Genomic DNA, 14304 nt, shown 5'->3' on the forward strand with positions numbered 1-14304 from the left:
ACAGGAGCGGCGGAGGCTAATCTGGTGAACTGGATTTGTTTCCCCACTTCTACCCACTTCTAAGCCAGCTGGGTGACCTTGGGCTAGTCATAGCTCTCTGAGAGCTCTCTCAGCCCCACCTCCCTCACAGGGTGTCTGTTGTGTGGGGAGGGGAAGGGAAGGCGATTGTACACCGGTTTGATTCTCCCTTAAGTGGTAGAGGAAGTCAGCATATAAAAACCTACGCTTCTTCCTCTTCCTCCTCCTCCTCCTCCTCGGATGGAAGTAGGCCAGTGTAAGAGAAGAGCTCAAATACCGACATCTTCGAAGCATAATGAAAAGCTTGATTGTTTTGGTTGTTCTGCTTTTCTGACAGGTCCTGGCGGAACTGAAAGAATATGCCACGGAGGTGGACGTGGACTTTGTCCGCAAGGCTGTGCGTGCCATCGGCCGATGCGCCATCAAGGTGGAGGCGAGTACCTGACTCCCGTTGCTTCTTTCCCCCGATTTCATTTTTAATCTCCAGGGTTGCTTGCGTTTCACTGGAGATCGGCCCAAGGCGTGTCAATTTCTGTGTCAATTTTCTATAGCAGTCATCGCTTATATCGTGTTTGCAAGCATCCCTGCTGGGTGATCCTCTGCCATTATATGTTCTTGGCTGCAGCATGGGTGGCCGGATCCAGCGCTTCGCCTGACCCGCTCTTCTTTTCTGCCTCTTTCCACAGCAATCTGCCGAGCGCTGCGTGAGCACCCTGTTGGATCTCATCCAAACAAAGGTCAATTACGTTGTCCAGGAAGCCATTGTGGTAATCCGGGACATCTTCCGCAAATATCCCAATAAGTAAGTAGCTGAAATGGAGCCTTTTGGCTACAAAATGTCAGAGGAAGACATGACTGTTCTGATCTTCAACTGCAATTAGGAAATCGTCTGGTGCCATGGGCTCCCCCTCCGCATGCATGTTCATGGAGGAGAGGAATATTCATGGCTACTAGTTAAAATGGATACTAGTCATGTTTTATACCTATTTTCTCCGGGATCAGAGGAGCATGCCGAATATATGAGGTGCTGTGGAACACCTAATATGCTGGGTGGGGGGGGGGGGGGAGGTAGTTGTGAATTTCCTGCATTGTGCAGGGGGTTGGATTAGATGACCCTCGTGGTCCCTTCCAACTCTATGATTCTAACACAGGCAGGATGGTGATGCTGCAGTTGTCTTGTTTGTGGGCTTCCTAGAGGCACCTGGTTGGCCACTGTGTGAACAGACTGCTGGACTTGATGGGCCTTGGTCTGATCCAGCACGGCTTTTCTTATCTTCTTATGTTCTTATTAATGGCCCCCCTCCTTTGTAGCTAACTGTGGCACAGCATTGCATCTGCATGTTTGTTAATGCTAATTATAGGTAGCACGAAACCCAGGCTTGAACGTCATTTGAAACCTTGGTTTGAGTTCAGTTAAAGCTAACCATGGTTAATGTTAATATCGTAGATATGATTGTGAATTCAAATCTCCATTTTCAAATCCTTTAAAAAAAATGAGAGCCAGCATGGTGTAGTGGTTAAGAGCAGTGGTTTGGAGTGGTAGAGTCTGATCTGGAGAACTGGGTTTGATTCCCCACTCCTCCACATGAGCAGCGGAGGCTAATCTGGTGAACTGGATTTCTTTCCCCGCTCCTACACTCGAAGCCAGCTGGGTGACCTTGGGCAAGTCATGCTCTCTCAGCCTCACCTACCTCACAGGGTGTCTGTTGTGGGGAGGGGAAGGGAAGGTGATTGTAATCCGGTTTGATTCTGCCTTAAGTGGTAGAGAAAGTTGGCATATAAAAACCAACTCTTCTTCTTCTTCTTCTTCTGAATTGTGGTCCTTTCTGATAAGGGAAGGGAGAGGGGAATTTGCGGTGTGGAAGAGCCAGCAAGACTTCATTCCTACCTATGCTTAAGAGATCAGGAACGTTTTCTGGGCCAGGCCAAAGTCTGTTTCATCCACAGTCTCACCGAGTATCAAAAGTGGGAACAGTGAGGGCCAAAGGGATCATATGGAGCACAGTTTAGGGAAAGGGAAGAGAATTGGAGAGAGAGAGAGCACTAGCAGTTTAAAGGACCGCTAAGCTCTGCCTTGTGTCAACCAGGTACGAGAGCATCATCGCCACCCTGTGCGAGAACCTGGACTCTCTCGACGAGCCAGACGCCCGAGCAGCCATGATCTGGATCGTGGGCGAGTACGCGGAGAGGATTGACAATGCGGACGAACTCCTGGAAAGCTTTCTGGAGGGCTTTCATGATGAAAGCACCCAGGTACTCTGTGTATCCAGCCCTCTCGGGTCCCGAGTGCCACTTGGGAGCAATCAGCATCCCGCTTATTTGAGCAGCCGGGTGTAGCCGAAAAACACATTCGTGTTTCTAGTTCTCCCATAAGCTGTCGGGTGTTCTGCCCAGTCTCTGCACCCAGATCCTAGTCCAACACTCTTATCCACTATCTCTCGCTGGTTTTCAGTGGATGGTCCATGTCCATACAAGGCCCAGTAAACTGTGCAAGCCAGCCTGTCAGGTCATTACGATCGCAGAAGAGGGGTAGTCTGAAAGCAGAACAAGATGGGCACTATTCTATCCAGGACCCTGAGCTAGGTGGCCACTGTTTTCCGCTGCACTGGAGCACTTTTCAGATTGCCAGAAGCATTCAGGGAGTTGTATCACACCAATCCAGTGTGCTGTTTTTTTTTTTTCATTCTCTGTGCACCATTTTTTTTAAGTGCTACACCAGTACATAGGCTGCAGTGTCGAGTCAATTGATCGATGTAAAAATATTTTGATTGATTTGTAAAAAGATGGGCCTGATTACTGATAGGCTTGAGTTACCCGATCTTTTGACAGCCCATTCCTGAAAATGCAGTGTGCGGAGTCAGCGGGGAAGAGGCGCAGCGGCGCCTCTTCCTAAGCCAAATCGCGCACGCTGCAAAACAAAAAAGTCGTTTTGCGGCTTTTGTTTTGTTTTACCGGGGCCTTTTGCCCCATAGGGAACAGCGACTCTGCGCCTGCTAAAAAGCAGGCGCAGCACTGCCGTTCCTGGCGCCGAGGGCCGAAACAGGATAGGAAGCCACCTACCTGGTAGCTCCTCCCCCCGGAATGCCCCCAGAACACCCCCCCTGCGCCGGCGCAGCTTCTCTACGCCGTGGCCTGCACCACAGAGAGGCCGCGCTGGCGGAGAGGGGAGGCGCGCTCTCGCGGTGCTCTGCCGCCAGCGGGACTGGCCTCGCCCCCAGCATAAGTGTGTTTAAACACGCGATTACATGCACTTATGCTGGCAGCGAGGTCACGCAGCCTCCTAAGAAGTTTTGGCCCAATTGTCAGGAATGGGCTGTTAATAAGCTGATTTTTAAATGGTAGGCTCTGTCTGAGAAGAGGTAGTCCTTTGCTTTTGCAGAAGGGCATGCCTCTTCTGGGGCGACATCAGCACGCACTGGCTCTGCTTGATGATGCAAGCATATGTCTCAGCAGATACCATCTGAGAAGAGAACTTTTCTTGCCCAGGAGGGAATGCCTCTTCTAAGATGGTGTCAGTGTGCATCATCTAAAGGTATTCATTTTGCTTCAGAAATACCGTTTTGCTCTTAAGTGGATTTATTGGTCAGATAAAACTCATGCAGCTAACCAATGGAAATTTTTTTAACTTAGGTGACAAGTCTTACAGATGATTAGTTGCAGTTCTTGGAGGGACCAAGCCAGCCCACTGCTGGTGGAAAGCCCGGGCAAACCTTTCTGACCGGCCTGTTCTTTCCTGGCTTCAGGTGCAGCTCACCTTACTGACCGCCATAGTGAAGCTCTTCTTGAAGAAGCCGTCGGAGACCCAGGAGCTGGTTCAACAGGTGTTGAGTCTCGCCACACAGGTAAGCATCGTGTCGTAGGTAGGGGAGAGAAACAGTGTCCCCAGACGGTGTGGTTCTCCTTCCATGTTGTTCTCACAACAGCTGGGTTACAAATAATATCCAAGGCAGTGCATTTGCATCAGTTCAAAACAAAAACTACCCACTAATTTTTTTTAATCAAGCTTTGCAACTAAAGCAGCAGTTGAAAACACAGGTCTGAAACAATCCAGAGCAAGAGAGCAAGATTAGAGTCCAGTAGCGCCTTAAAGACCAGCAGGAGTTCCAGGGTATAAGCTTTGGAAAGTCAAAGTTCCCTTAGTCAGATTCTTGAAATCTTATACTCTGGAAATCTTGTTGGACTTTAAGGTACTACTGGATTTGACTCTCGCTCTCCTGCTGCAGGCGGACACGGCTAGCCACCTGAGACTAATCCACAGCAAGAATCTAAACCTTAGGCAGATCATGACCTTAGGCAGTTCACGAGAGGGAGGGCACCTTGGCCATCTTCTGGGCATGGAGTAGGAGTCACTGGGGGTGTGGGGGGGGGGAGGTAGTTGTGAATTTCCTGCATTGTGCAGGGGGCTGGACTAGATGACCCTGTTGGTCCCTTCCAACTCTATGACTCTATAAACCAGCAGACAGCGAAGGAACTAAAACATTTCAACCAAACAGCCCTGCGCAGTGTTAAAAGACCAAACCAATACTAGTTGGCACCATGCAGAATGACAAAACTGTCAAATTTACTTAGGACCGCTAATTTCTGGGCAGGCTGGCCCAGTCGCTAGCTTGTTCGTCCATTTCTGCTGCGTGTAGCAGGCGCCTTAGAGACAAATCCCCCCCATAGCAAGATCCAAGCCCCCTACAAACAAGAGTGTGGATCCGCCGTGCGAGCCAAGGATGAACCCACTCGACTGAGTCACAAAATATTTAATAGCATCCTTGGATCGTCATCGGCTTATTTATGTGTCTTGAACCTTGATTCGTTCTCGAGCAAGCCGCGCTGAACAAAGGGGAAAAGGGGGGGGGAGAGAAGGCCAGATCAAAACAAGCCTCTTCTGAACGTGCTGTCGTTCCAGGGCTCTGATTCATAGGAGCAGAGAGATCCGGCTCCCCTTTCCCTGACAAAGCAAAGAGTAATGGAGCTGATGGCTCTCCTGGAGCAACATAAGCCGGAACAACATAAGGGGGGGGGGGCTTAACCAGATAAGTACAGGGAGCTTCAATGGTTGAGCTGGAAGCTGTAAACTATAGCAAAATAATTATATTTATTACAAGGTGTCCACAATTCATTTGCTAAAATGCAGGTTACGTATAAAAACATCCGTTACAAAAACCTCATATGCAGCTGATATACATTCAATATAAGAAGACGAGTTGGTTTTTATATGCCAACTTTCTCTACCACTTAAGGGAGACTCAAACCGGCTTACGATCGCCTTCCCCTCCCCACAACAGACACCCTGTGAGGTCGGTGGGGCTGAGAGAGCTGTGACTAGCTCAAGGTCACCCAGATGGCTTCTTGTGTAGGAGTGGGGAAACGAATCCAGTTCACCAGATAAGCGTCTGCTGCTCATGTGGAGGAGCGGGGAATCAAACTCGATTCTCCAGCTCAGACTCCGTCGCTGCAAACCACCGCTCTTAACCACTACATCACGCTTGCTGGTGTACTGGACCATATGTGTTTCGGCCTGAATAGGCCTTTCTCAGTGGTCATAAATGCAAAAACTGATTATTAAAAACACATCCGAAAATGAACCTTGTGAGATACTTTGTCTCGTACATCTAGTGTTGCCTGATGTAAACTCTTAACCCAAATCAGGGGTCTGGCCACATGGACAGTTGCTCACACTGCTGTAGAATTATCAATTTTTCTGGACATTTGTACATCAACCCATGATAAATTGCATTGGCCAAGTGCAGGATGGGTGGTGAGCTTCAGATCCTCCTGGGAGTCCTCGGGCATGAGAGCCAGCGTGGCGTAGTGGTTAAGAGCGTTGGACTCTAATCTGGAGAACCTGGTTTGATTCCCCACTCGGTTCTGTGTGGCTAGCTCACAGCCTGTTGGCTAGGAGCTGTACCATTAAAGGAAAGGTCAAGAATTCCCCTCTCCTCCACGTGAAGGCAGCTGGGTGTCCTACTCACAGCTCTCTTAGAGCTCTCTCAGCCTCACCTACCTCACACGATGTCTGTTGCGGGGAGAGGGAGGGAAGGAGATTGTTAGTCGCTTTGGTGCTAACATGTAAATGTGAATATAAATGTTCTCAAAGACTGTCGTATGAATTTGTAGGGTTTGGGGCCTAATTTTTGCAAGGCCCTTTGGCCCGACACAATAAACTTGGAACTGCAACCTAGTCCAGCATCCCGTTTCACACGACAGCGAACCAGCGGCTCCGGAAGGCTAGCAAACGGCACGGAGGCTACGGCCTTCCCCCGATGCTGCCTCCTGGCACTGTTTTTAAGAGATTTGCTCCCTCGGACAAAGGAGGTTCTTTTTTGCCACCATAGCTAGTAGCTACGGACTGACCTCTCCTCCAGAAATCCATTGCAAGGTGTCATAGTTCCACTGTACACAGCATTGGTTAGGCCCCACTTCAAAAAGGATGTGGGCAGAATGGAGCAGGTGCAGAGGAGAGCGACGAGGATGATCAGGGGCCTGGAGACCAAGCCCTACGAAGAAAGGCTGAGGGAGTTGGGAATGTTTCGTCTGGAGATGAGGAGGTTGAGGGGTGACATGATTGCCCTCTTTAGGTAGTTGAAGGGCTGTCACTTAGAGGAGGGCAGAGAGCTGTTCCTGTTGGCAGCTGAGGAGATGACCCGCAATGATGAGTTTAAATTGCGAGCTGAGAGGTACCAGTTGGATATTAGGAAAAGGTTTTTTACAGTAAGAGTTGTTCGACAGTGGAATCTTCTACCTAGTGAGGTGGTGAGCTTCCCCTCTCTGGCAGTCTTTAAGCAGAGGCTGGACAGTCACTTGTCTGGGATGCTCTAGACTGATCCTGCATTGAGCAGGGGGTTGGACTAGATGGCCTGTATGGCCCCTTCTAGCTCTGTGATACTGTGATTCATCTGATCCCCCCTTTAAAGCCATCTGAACTCATGGCCATCACCATGTCCACTGGCAGTGATTTCCACAACTTAATTACTCGTGGAAGAAAGAAGAATTTCCCTTTTGTCAATACTGAATCCCTTGCCCATCAAGTCCATTGGGTGCCCCCGAGCTCTAGTATTACAGGAGAGGGAGATAGAAAGTACCATTTTCTACTTTTTTCCTCCTCTTGCGTACTTTTGTAAACCAGTGTCATGTTCCCCCCTGAGTTTGCTTGGGTGGGGGGGATCCTTGGAAGGATCCCTGAACGGGGATTACTGTGAAGCTGCCTGGAGTGTACTTGCACCTTCTAACTAGAAGAAGAAATTGGTTTTTATATGCCGACTTTCTCTACCACTTAAGGGAGAACGAAACCGTCTTACAATCTCCTTCCCTTCCCCACCATAGACACCCTGTGAGGTAGGTGGGGCTGAGAGAGCTCTAAGAGCTGTTACTAGCCCAAGGTCACCCAGCTGGCTTCATGTGGAGGAGCTGGGAAACCAACCTGGTTCTCCAGATCAGACTCCACCGTTCCAAACTACCGCTCTTAACCACTACACCACGCTGGCACCACACACAACAGCTGCCTCTGAAAGGACGAACTGCCGAATCATGGAAGAAAGAAGAAATGGCCGGAGTTGGGGAACATATTCATCAGGGGAGAGGTGAAAAACACACAGACGATTTCAAACGCTTCGGCTGCCTTCTATCTAGTTGATTTTAAGATCTGTGTGTTCACAAGGCACTTTCTCTATTGCGGGAGATCTGCGGGCTGTTCGGCCTTTTAGATGTATTGTGGTGCGCGCGCATGCGTACATGGTTGCATGCACGCCGTACAACCAGCCGTGCTGAATTCTTGGCCACGGCACGATAACGGTGTCCAGTTGCGCAAGAGGCTTTTGCAAGACGGGACTTGGATCCACAGCTGTTAGTTGTGACAGCTGAACGTGAAGCCTCTTCGGAGGCCCCGGCATGTCTGATGACCAAGCCACAGGGGTTGGCTCTACCAGGGCCATTCGGTCCAATTCATCAGGGCCCTCAAGGAACCAGGCTGGGAGATTCATAGCAGGGATATCATCTGTATGAAGGTGTGGTTGTCAAGTGTGTACTCTTATTTTTCATCACCCAAGTAGATTTTCGGGGGAAGGGGGAAATAGAAGAGGCAGAATGATTTTGGAACGCTGCATGGTATGGCTTGCACGGCTAGCCAGCGTCTGCATGGAGAGCCGGCGCGGTGCAGTGGTTAAGAGCAGTGGTTTGGAGTGGTGGGCTCTGATCTGGAGAAGCGGGTTTGGTTCCCCACATGAGCGGCGGACTAATCTGGTGAACCGGGTTGGTTTCCCCGCTCCTACACACGAAATCAGCTGGTTGACCTTGGGCTAGTCACCGCTCTCTTAGAGATCTCTCAGCGCCCCCTACCTCACAGGGTGTCTGTTGTGGGGAGGAGAAGGGAAGGTGATTGTAAGCCGGTTTGATTCTTCCTTAAGTGGTAGGGAAAGTCAGTATATAAAAATCAACTCTTCTTCATCTTCATGATGATGAAGATGATGGGAGCCTGCAAGGAATTGTGGGGAGGCAGCCAATGATCAGTAAATACCCCTCCCTATTTGTTATCGCCTTCTCCAGGATACTATAAGTTAGGGGTCCCCCAATGTGGAGCCTGTGGGCGCCATGGCACCCACCGACACCGTGTCTGGTACCCACCAAGTGTTTTTAGAAAGTGGTGGGTGGGGCCAGGTGGAGCTTTTGCCCAGCAAGGCTTCTGATTGACTATTGGAGATTTGATTGGCTGTGCAGATTTTTGTACATGTTGCTTTGGCAGCAGCTGTCACCACAGCACAAAGATCTGCACTGTGTTACTGCCGGTAAGCTGTGGCAATCATTGTGTGGCTGGCTCCGCCTTCTGCGGCAGCCATTTTGTGGCAGCCATTTTGTTGCTGTGGCCCCCATGCTGTGTCAGAATTCCAAATGGTTGGGGACCCCTGCTGTAAGCTGTTGAGGGCTTGAATAGGCCCATTTCCCCCTCACTGTCCCCAACGCTTTTGCCCTTCAACTGATAGTCTCCTGTCCTTAATGTTCCCGTGGAAATTAGCATTCTCAGTCCTCATCAGGCCTTTTCGGGGGTAACTTACTAGCAAATATTTTTGTGCGTCCTGAGACGTTCCCTTCTCTGTGGGTAGTCCCCATCTTACCACCCTCCTGACCCTCAACATTTCTCCATCCTGTCTGCTGTTATGGTGGATTCTGGTTTGTCGCTAAAGCTCTCCGGTGCTAATTAAATGCATTCCTTTTGCACCCAACTCTGTGGATGCAGCGCGGACGTTCAGCTAGTTTACTCAATGAATTTTTTTACAGCCCCATCCTTCCAAGATCGTGTGTGCTTATTTCTTCAAACCACAAGAACATGCCGTAGAGAGTTGCTGATTGCTTCAGCTTCCCACGGTGATGTCTGACACATTCCCTAAAGTGTGTGTTTGGGGCGGGGGGAGGAAACATTGAGTACAACATTGTGAAAGACTGGAAAGATTACAACATAGCAAGCAGTGTGGAGAGGGAGAATTTCTTCTCCATCTCTCCTAAGGCGGGGGGAGGGGGCGGTGTTACCCAGGTAACTTGAAGACCAGGGCAGATGAAAGGAAGTACTTCTTCACACAACACATCAGGAGCAGGTGGAGAGGGATCAGGCCACTTCACGGCCGAGGAGACACCTGTTAGCCACGACAGTTAAACGGAGTCTTTGTGTTCAGAGGTGGGTACCTCAGAATACCAGTTGTGTGAGGGGTGGGGGGTTACACAGCTGGGGGTGTATTCTGCTATCTAGATAACCTGCTTGTGGGCTTCTTGGAGGCATCTGGTTGGCCACAGTAAAGAGCTGGACCAGATGGGCCTGTGATGTTGAGCTAAACACTATCTAATACAACAACCAATAAATGTATTTTTATTATATATTGTGCACAACTGTATTTTAAAAACACAGGTCCTAAAATACAGGCTTTCTTAAAAGCACACACATAGTTACAGATATTATCAACACATAACAATTGATGCTAGTGCATAAAATGACCAAAATCTGACCAGACGCGATTCAGCCTTTTACGGGCCTTCTTCAGTGGTCGTATGCACAATTTTACAATACACATCCTGACATAAACACAAACATCGTACACAGTAAAAATATATATAAAAGCCTTTTATTCTGTGTGGCTTTATATTAAAATAGTCCATGGGTCTTAAAACGTTGCTCACGGCTCACACCTTGTCTATGTTGTCCAGTGTTTCAGGATGTGTACAACATCAACAAATGTGACGAAAATAACATTATTTCCTTCATGTTGTTGACGTTGTACACATTTTGGTCATTTTATGTACTAGCATCAATTGTTATGTGTTGGTAATATTTGTAACTATGTTTATGCTTTTTTGGAAGCCTGTATGTTAGGCCCCGTCTTTTTAAAATACAATTGTGCATGTCAGTCTTGGCCTGTCGTCACCCATGGTGTTGGGGAGAATACGGTGCCTCTGCCCAAAAAAGTCGATTGCTAACCTAATGTCAGTCTCAGGCGTCTGCCTCTAGTATCCCTCAAGCAAACTCATCCAGACAGGTGGATCTGAAGCAGTAATACTTTATTAGGAACTAAAAGGCAAATAAAAGAACTGACTGCACACAGGCAGGCAAGGTTAGCAATAGAGACCCCTTATAGGTTGCTTGCTTAAAAACACTAGTCCGAGAGAATAAGATAAACATTGCTAGGCAACAGCGAGATAAGCGATTCCCATGAGTGAAGACAAAACACGCCGCAGCTGTGAGAATCAGTACAAACGAAAGTATACACAAGAGCTTCAAAGCCCGGAGAACCATGGACTTGACTCGTGGCCAGAATTTGGCCTGAACTCATGACACGAGCCTGACTCCAGTGAAGACCTGACAGTGCACAATAAATAATAAAAATAGATTTGTTGGTTGGTATATTAGGTAGTGTTTAGCTCAACCCCCTTTGGTTTCCTCTGACTTTTAGGTGGAGTTTCTTTGTTCCCCCTTTTTTCTTCAGTTCCTTTGGTGATGAGCCAGGAACACCCTTATGATGACCTCCAGTATTCGTCACCGATCCAAGTATTTGTTTTTTTCTCCCTGTTGTCAGTTTGCAGGATCCATGGAGGCAGAGACCTTCCCTTCCCTTCCCAAACCATTACAACACCGTGTACATCAGGGCTGCTGCATAAATCCTAACCAGACAAACAACCTGGACGTTCTGTGTTTAACCTTTTAGGATTCTGATAACCCAGACCTGCGGGATCGTGGCTACATCTACTGGCGCCTCCTCTCCACAGACCCCGTGACCGCCAAGGAGGTGGTCTTGTCGGAGAAGCCCCTGATCTCCGAGGAAACCGACCTGATCGAGCCCACCTTGCTGGATGAGCTGATTTGCCACATTGGCTCCTTGGCCTCCGTGTACCACAAGCCCCCCAACGCCTTTGTGGAGGGCAGTCACGGAATCCACCGCAAGCATTTGCCCATCCACCATGGGAGGTAAGGGCTCAGGGACCACCCTGCCGCATCTGAACAAAGTCTATCTATTGGTTTGTTTGCTTAGGAAATTTTCTGTCCTGCCACTCTGATGAACCTCCTAGAGACAGCTTACCAAGTAAAAAAAAACATGGTAAAACATAATACTGCTTGAGAATAGTGGCAAAATTTATGTCACGGGCACGAAAACACCGCGACCAAGTCCTAAAGCTGTCTTTGACTAACCGGGTCCTGAGTACTTTGGTCTATTTCTTGGAGTATAAAAAGGTAAAGGTCCCCTGTGCAAGCACCGGGTCATTCCTGACCCATGGGGTGACATCACATCCCGACGTTTCCAAGGCAGACTTTGTTTATGGGGTGGTTTGCCAGTGCCTTCCCCAGTCATCTTCCCTTTACCTCCAGCAAGCTGGGTCCTCATTTTACCGACCTCGGAAGGATGGAAGGTGGAGTCAGCCTTGAGCCGGCTACCTGAAACCGACTTCCGTTGGGATCGAACTCAGGTCATGAGCAGAGCTTTGGACTGCAGTATTGCAGCTCACCACTCTGCTCCACGGGGCTCCAATTTCTTGGAGTAGGTGTACGGATATCTTCGCTAGCTTTTAAAATGTACTACAGTTTGAGTATCCCTTATCCGGACTGCTTGGGACCAGAAGTGGTCCATATTTCAGATCTTTCCACATATTAGAATATTTTGAAATTTTTGCATATACATAATGAGATATCTTGTGGATGGGACCCGGATCCTGTTATGTTTTATATACACTTTCTACAAGTCGACTGAGTGTAATTTTTAAACAGTATTTTTGATAATTTTGCGTGCACTGAACCATTAGAAAGCAAAGGTGTGTAACTTTCTGACCAGAATACCTGTATCATCTGTTAAACAAGAGCAACAACAAACTAACAATGGCAGTCTTTCAGTCTCCACCTAAGATGCAGTGCACACTGTATTTAATGTTTTTAGGTGAGAGGAAACATTGAAAGCCGGCAGCATGGATCTGCCCACATGATGGCTTGAAGGGTCCAGTTTTCAGATCAGTGCAGATATGGGATGTCTGGATAAGGGATACTCTACCTGTATTTCCATCCTTTTATTATGTGAACCTTTTTATTCTTAATTGTGTTTATCGGTGCATTGCATGCTACTGAATGTTTGTATTGGGCCTGGGTAAGTCCAAAAGCCGTTGTGCTTTACAGACTATTTCATTGAGAACAGAGTTAAAAAAATCAACAAACTATTAAAAACCCAGCCAGAGCATAAAAGCAGCTTAACTTGTCCAGTAGTCATGAAATCAGAGGTTTTCTGATAAAACAGGCTAGAAGCAGAGCCTAAAAACAATTTTAAAAGACTGCTGAATTAAAATCCTGGGTAAAAAGAAATGTTTAGCCTGGGGCCTAAAAGAGAGTAAGGTGGGAACAGAGTGAGCCTCAAGGAGAAGGGCATCCTACCAGAGAGGTGCCACCCCCGAAGAAGCCCCGTCTCTGCTCGCTGTCTGATTAAATGTTCTGTATCCGGTTGAGGCTGGCCTGGTGGCTGAATGGTTTTTCTGCTCTAAATCACCCTTGCTGTCCCACCTCCCTCCTTTCCCAGATCACATCTTTACTTTTGCAAACCTGCGTCTGCCTCCTCGGAGGAAGAAAAACCACTTGGCGTGGCAGAAAAATGACTGATAATAGAAGGGTCGAACATCCCTCTTTCTGCCTTGTTCTGTCCCTGGTTCGCCTTTACGCTAAAAAGAAAAGAAAAAACCATCAGCTTCGTTACGTGTTTGTGTAACGTGTAATTAGCCTCTAAGTAATAATACGGTGCATTAGCCTAGCACTTTCAAGTTGTCTTAGTGTAATCTTCACAGCAACCTCGTAAGGTGAGAGCTGGCGTGGCGTAGTGGTTAGAGAGTCGGACTTGGATCTGGGAGTCTCAAGTTTGAATCCCTGCTGTGCCGTGGAGCTGGCTTGGGTGACCTTGGGCCAGTCACGTGCTCTCAGCCTACCTTACAGGGTTGTTGTGAGAGTTAAATCAAAAAGAGGGGAATGTTATAAGCCACTTTGGGTCAACACTTGGGGAGAAAAGTGGGATATAAATGAAGAGGATAAATAAGGTTGCATATTGCAGCTTAGCAAAGGGCGTTCCCTGACACCACCAAGTAGATATGTGGCATAAACGAGATTCAAACCACAGTCTTCCTGGTTTGCAGATTCCTCCCTTAAATGCTACACTGAATAAAATTGGTAAAATCAGTGAGGAGAACTTATGGGATGTTGGGCAAAGCTGTTGGTTTCTGTGCTGTATGATGACATAGAAAAGCAGGGTCCGTGGCTCAGTGGAAGAGCCTCTGCTTTATGTGCAGAAGGTCCCAGGTTCAATCCCCGGCACCTCCAGTTTAAAAAGACCAGGCAATAGGAGACGTGAAAGACCTCCATCTGAGACCCTGGAGAGCTACTGCCAAGTCTGAAGAGACAGTGGTGACACTGATGATCTATGGTCTGACTCAGTATAAGGCAGCTTCATGTGTGTTCAAGGAGCTTCCTCATGGCCAGATGCTTCTTTTGCTGCAAAACCGAAAAATGGAAGCCAAATATATAAAACCTCTGTGGCTCCCAACCAATTTCAGTATGAGAGCTCTTCCTTTTTTCCTTTTTTTATATAATTTTATTTTTATATATATTTATATATAATGGGATACAGAAACAAAAGGAGATAAGGGGGGGAACAAACATAAGCCTGTGTCCAAGCATTGACAAAATTGTACATTCATATATCAACTTCAGTCTCACCCCTTAAAGTCTAAAACTACTTTAAAATGCCCTTTGTGAAATTTACTCTTCTCTTACAGATTACAAAATTTTAAAAAAAA

General features: G+C 47.8%; 1 protein-coding gene across 1 annotated transcript in view; it reads left to right on the plus strand.

Annotated features, from left to right (window-relative positions):
* Nucleotides 1–14304, plus strand: part of AP2B1 (adaptor related protein complex 2 subunit beta 1) — an 80255-nt gene that overhangs the window by 21241 nt on the left and 44710 nt on the right. Inside the window, exons 8-12 of the mRNA XM_056864842.1 lie at nt 356–451; nt 705–820; nt 2106–2271; nt 3762–3860; nt 11193–11452. Coding sequence (XP_056720820.1) covers nt 356–451; nt 705–820; nt 2106–2271; nt 3762–3860; nt 11193–11452 — 737 coding nt within the window. The remainder of the gene's footprint in view (nt 1–355; nt 452–704; nt 821–2105; nt 2272–3761; nt 3861–11192; nt 11453–14304) is intronic.

Source organism: Euleptes europaea, chromosome 19 (genome assembly GCF_029931775.1).
Source record: "Euleptes europaea isolate rEulEur1 chromosome 19, rEulEur1.hap1, whole genome shotgun sequence".
Classification (NCBI taxonomy): Eukaryota; Metazoa; Chordata; class Lepidosauria; order Squamata; family Sphaerodactylidae; genus Euleptes; species Euleptes europaea.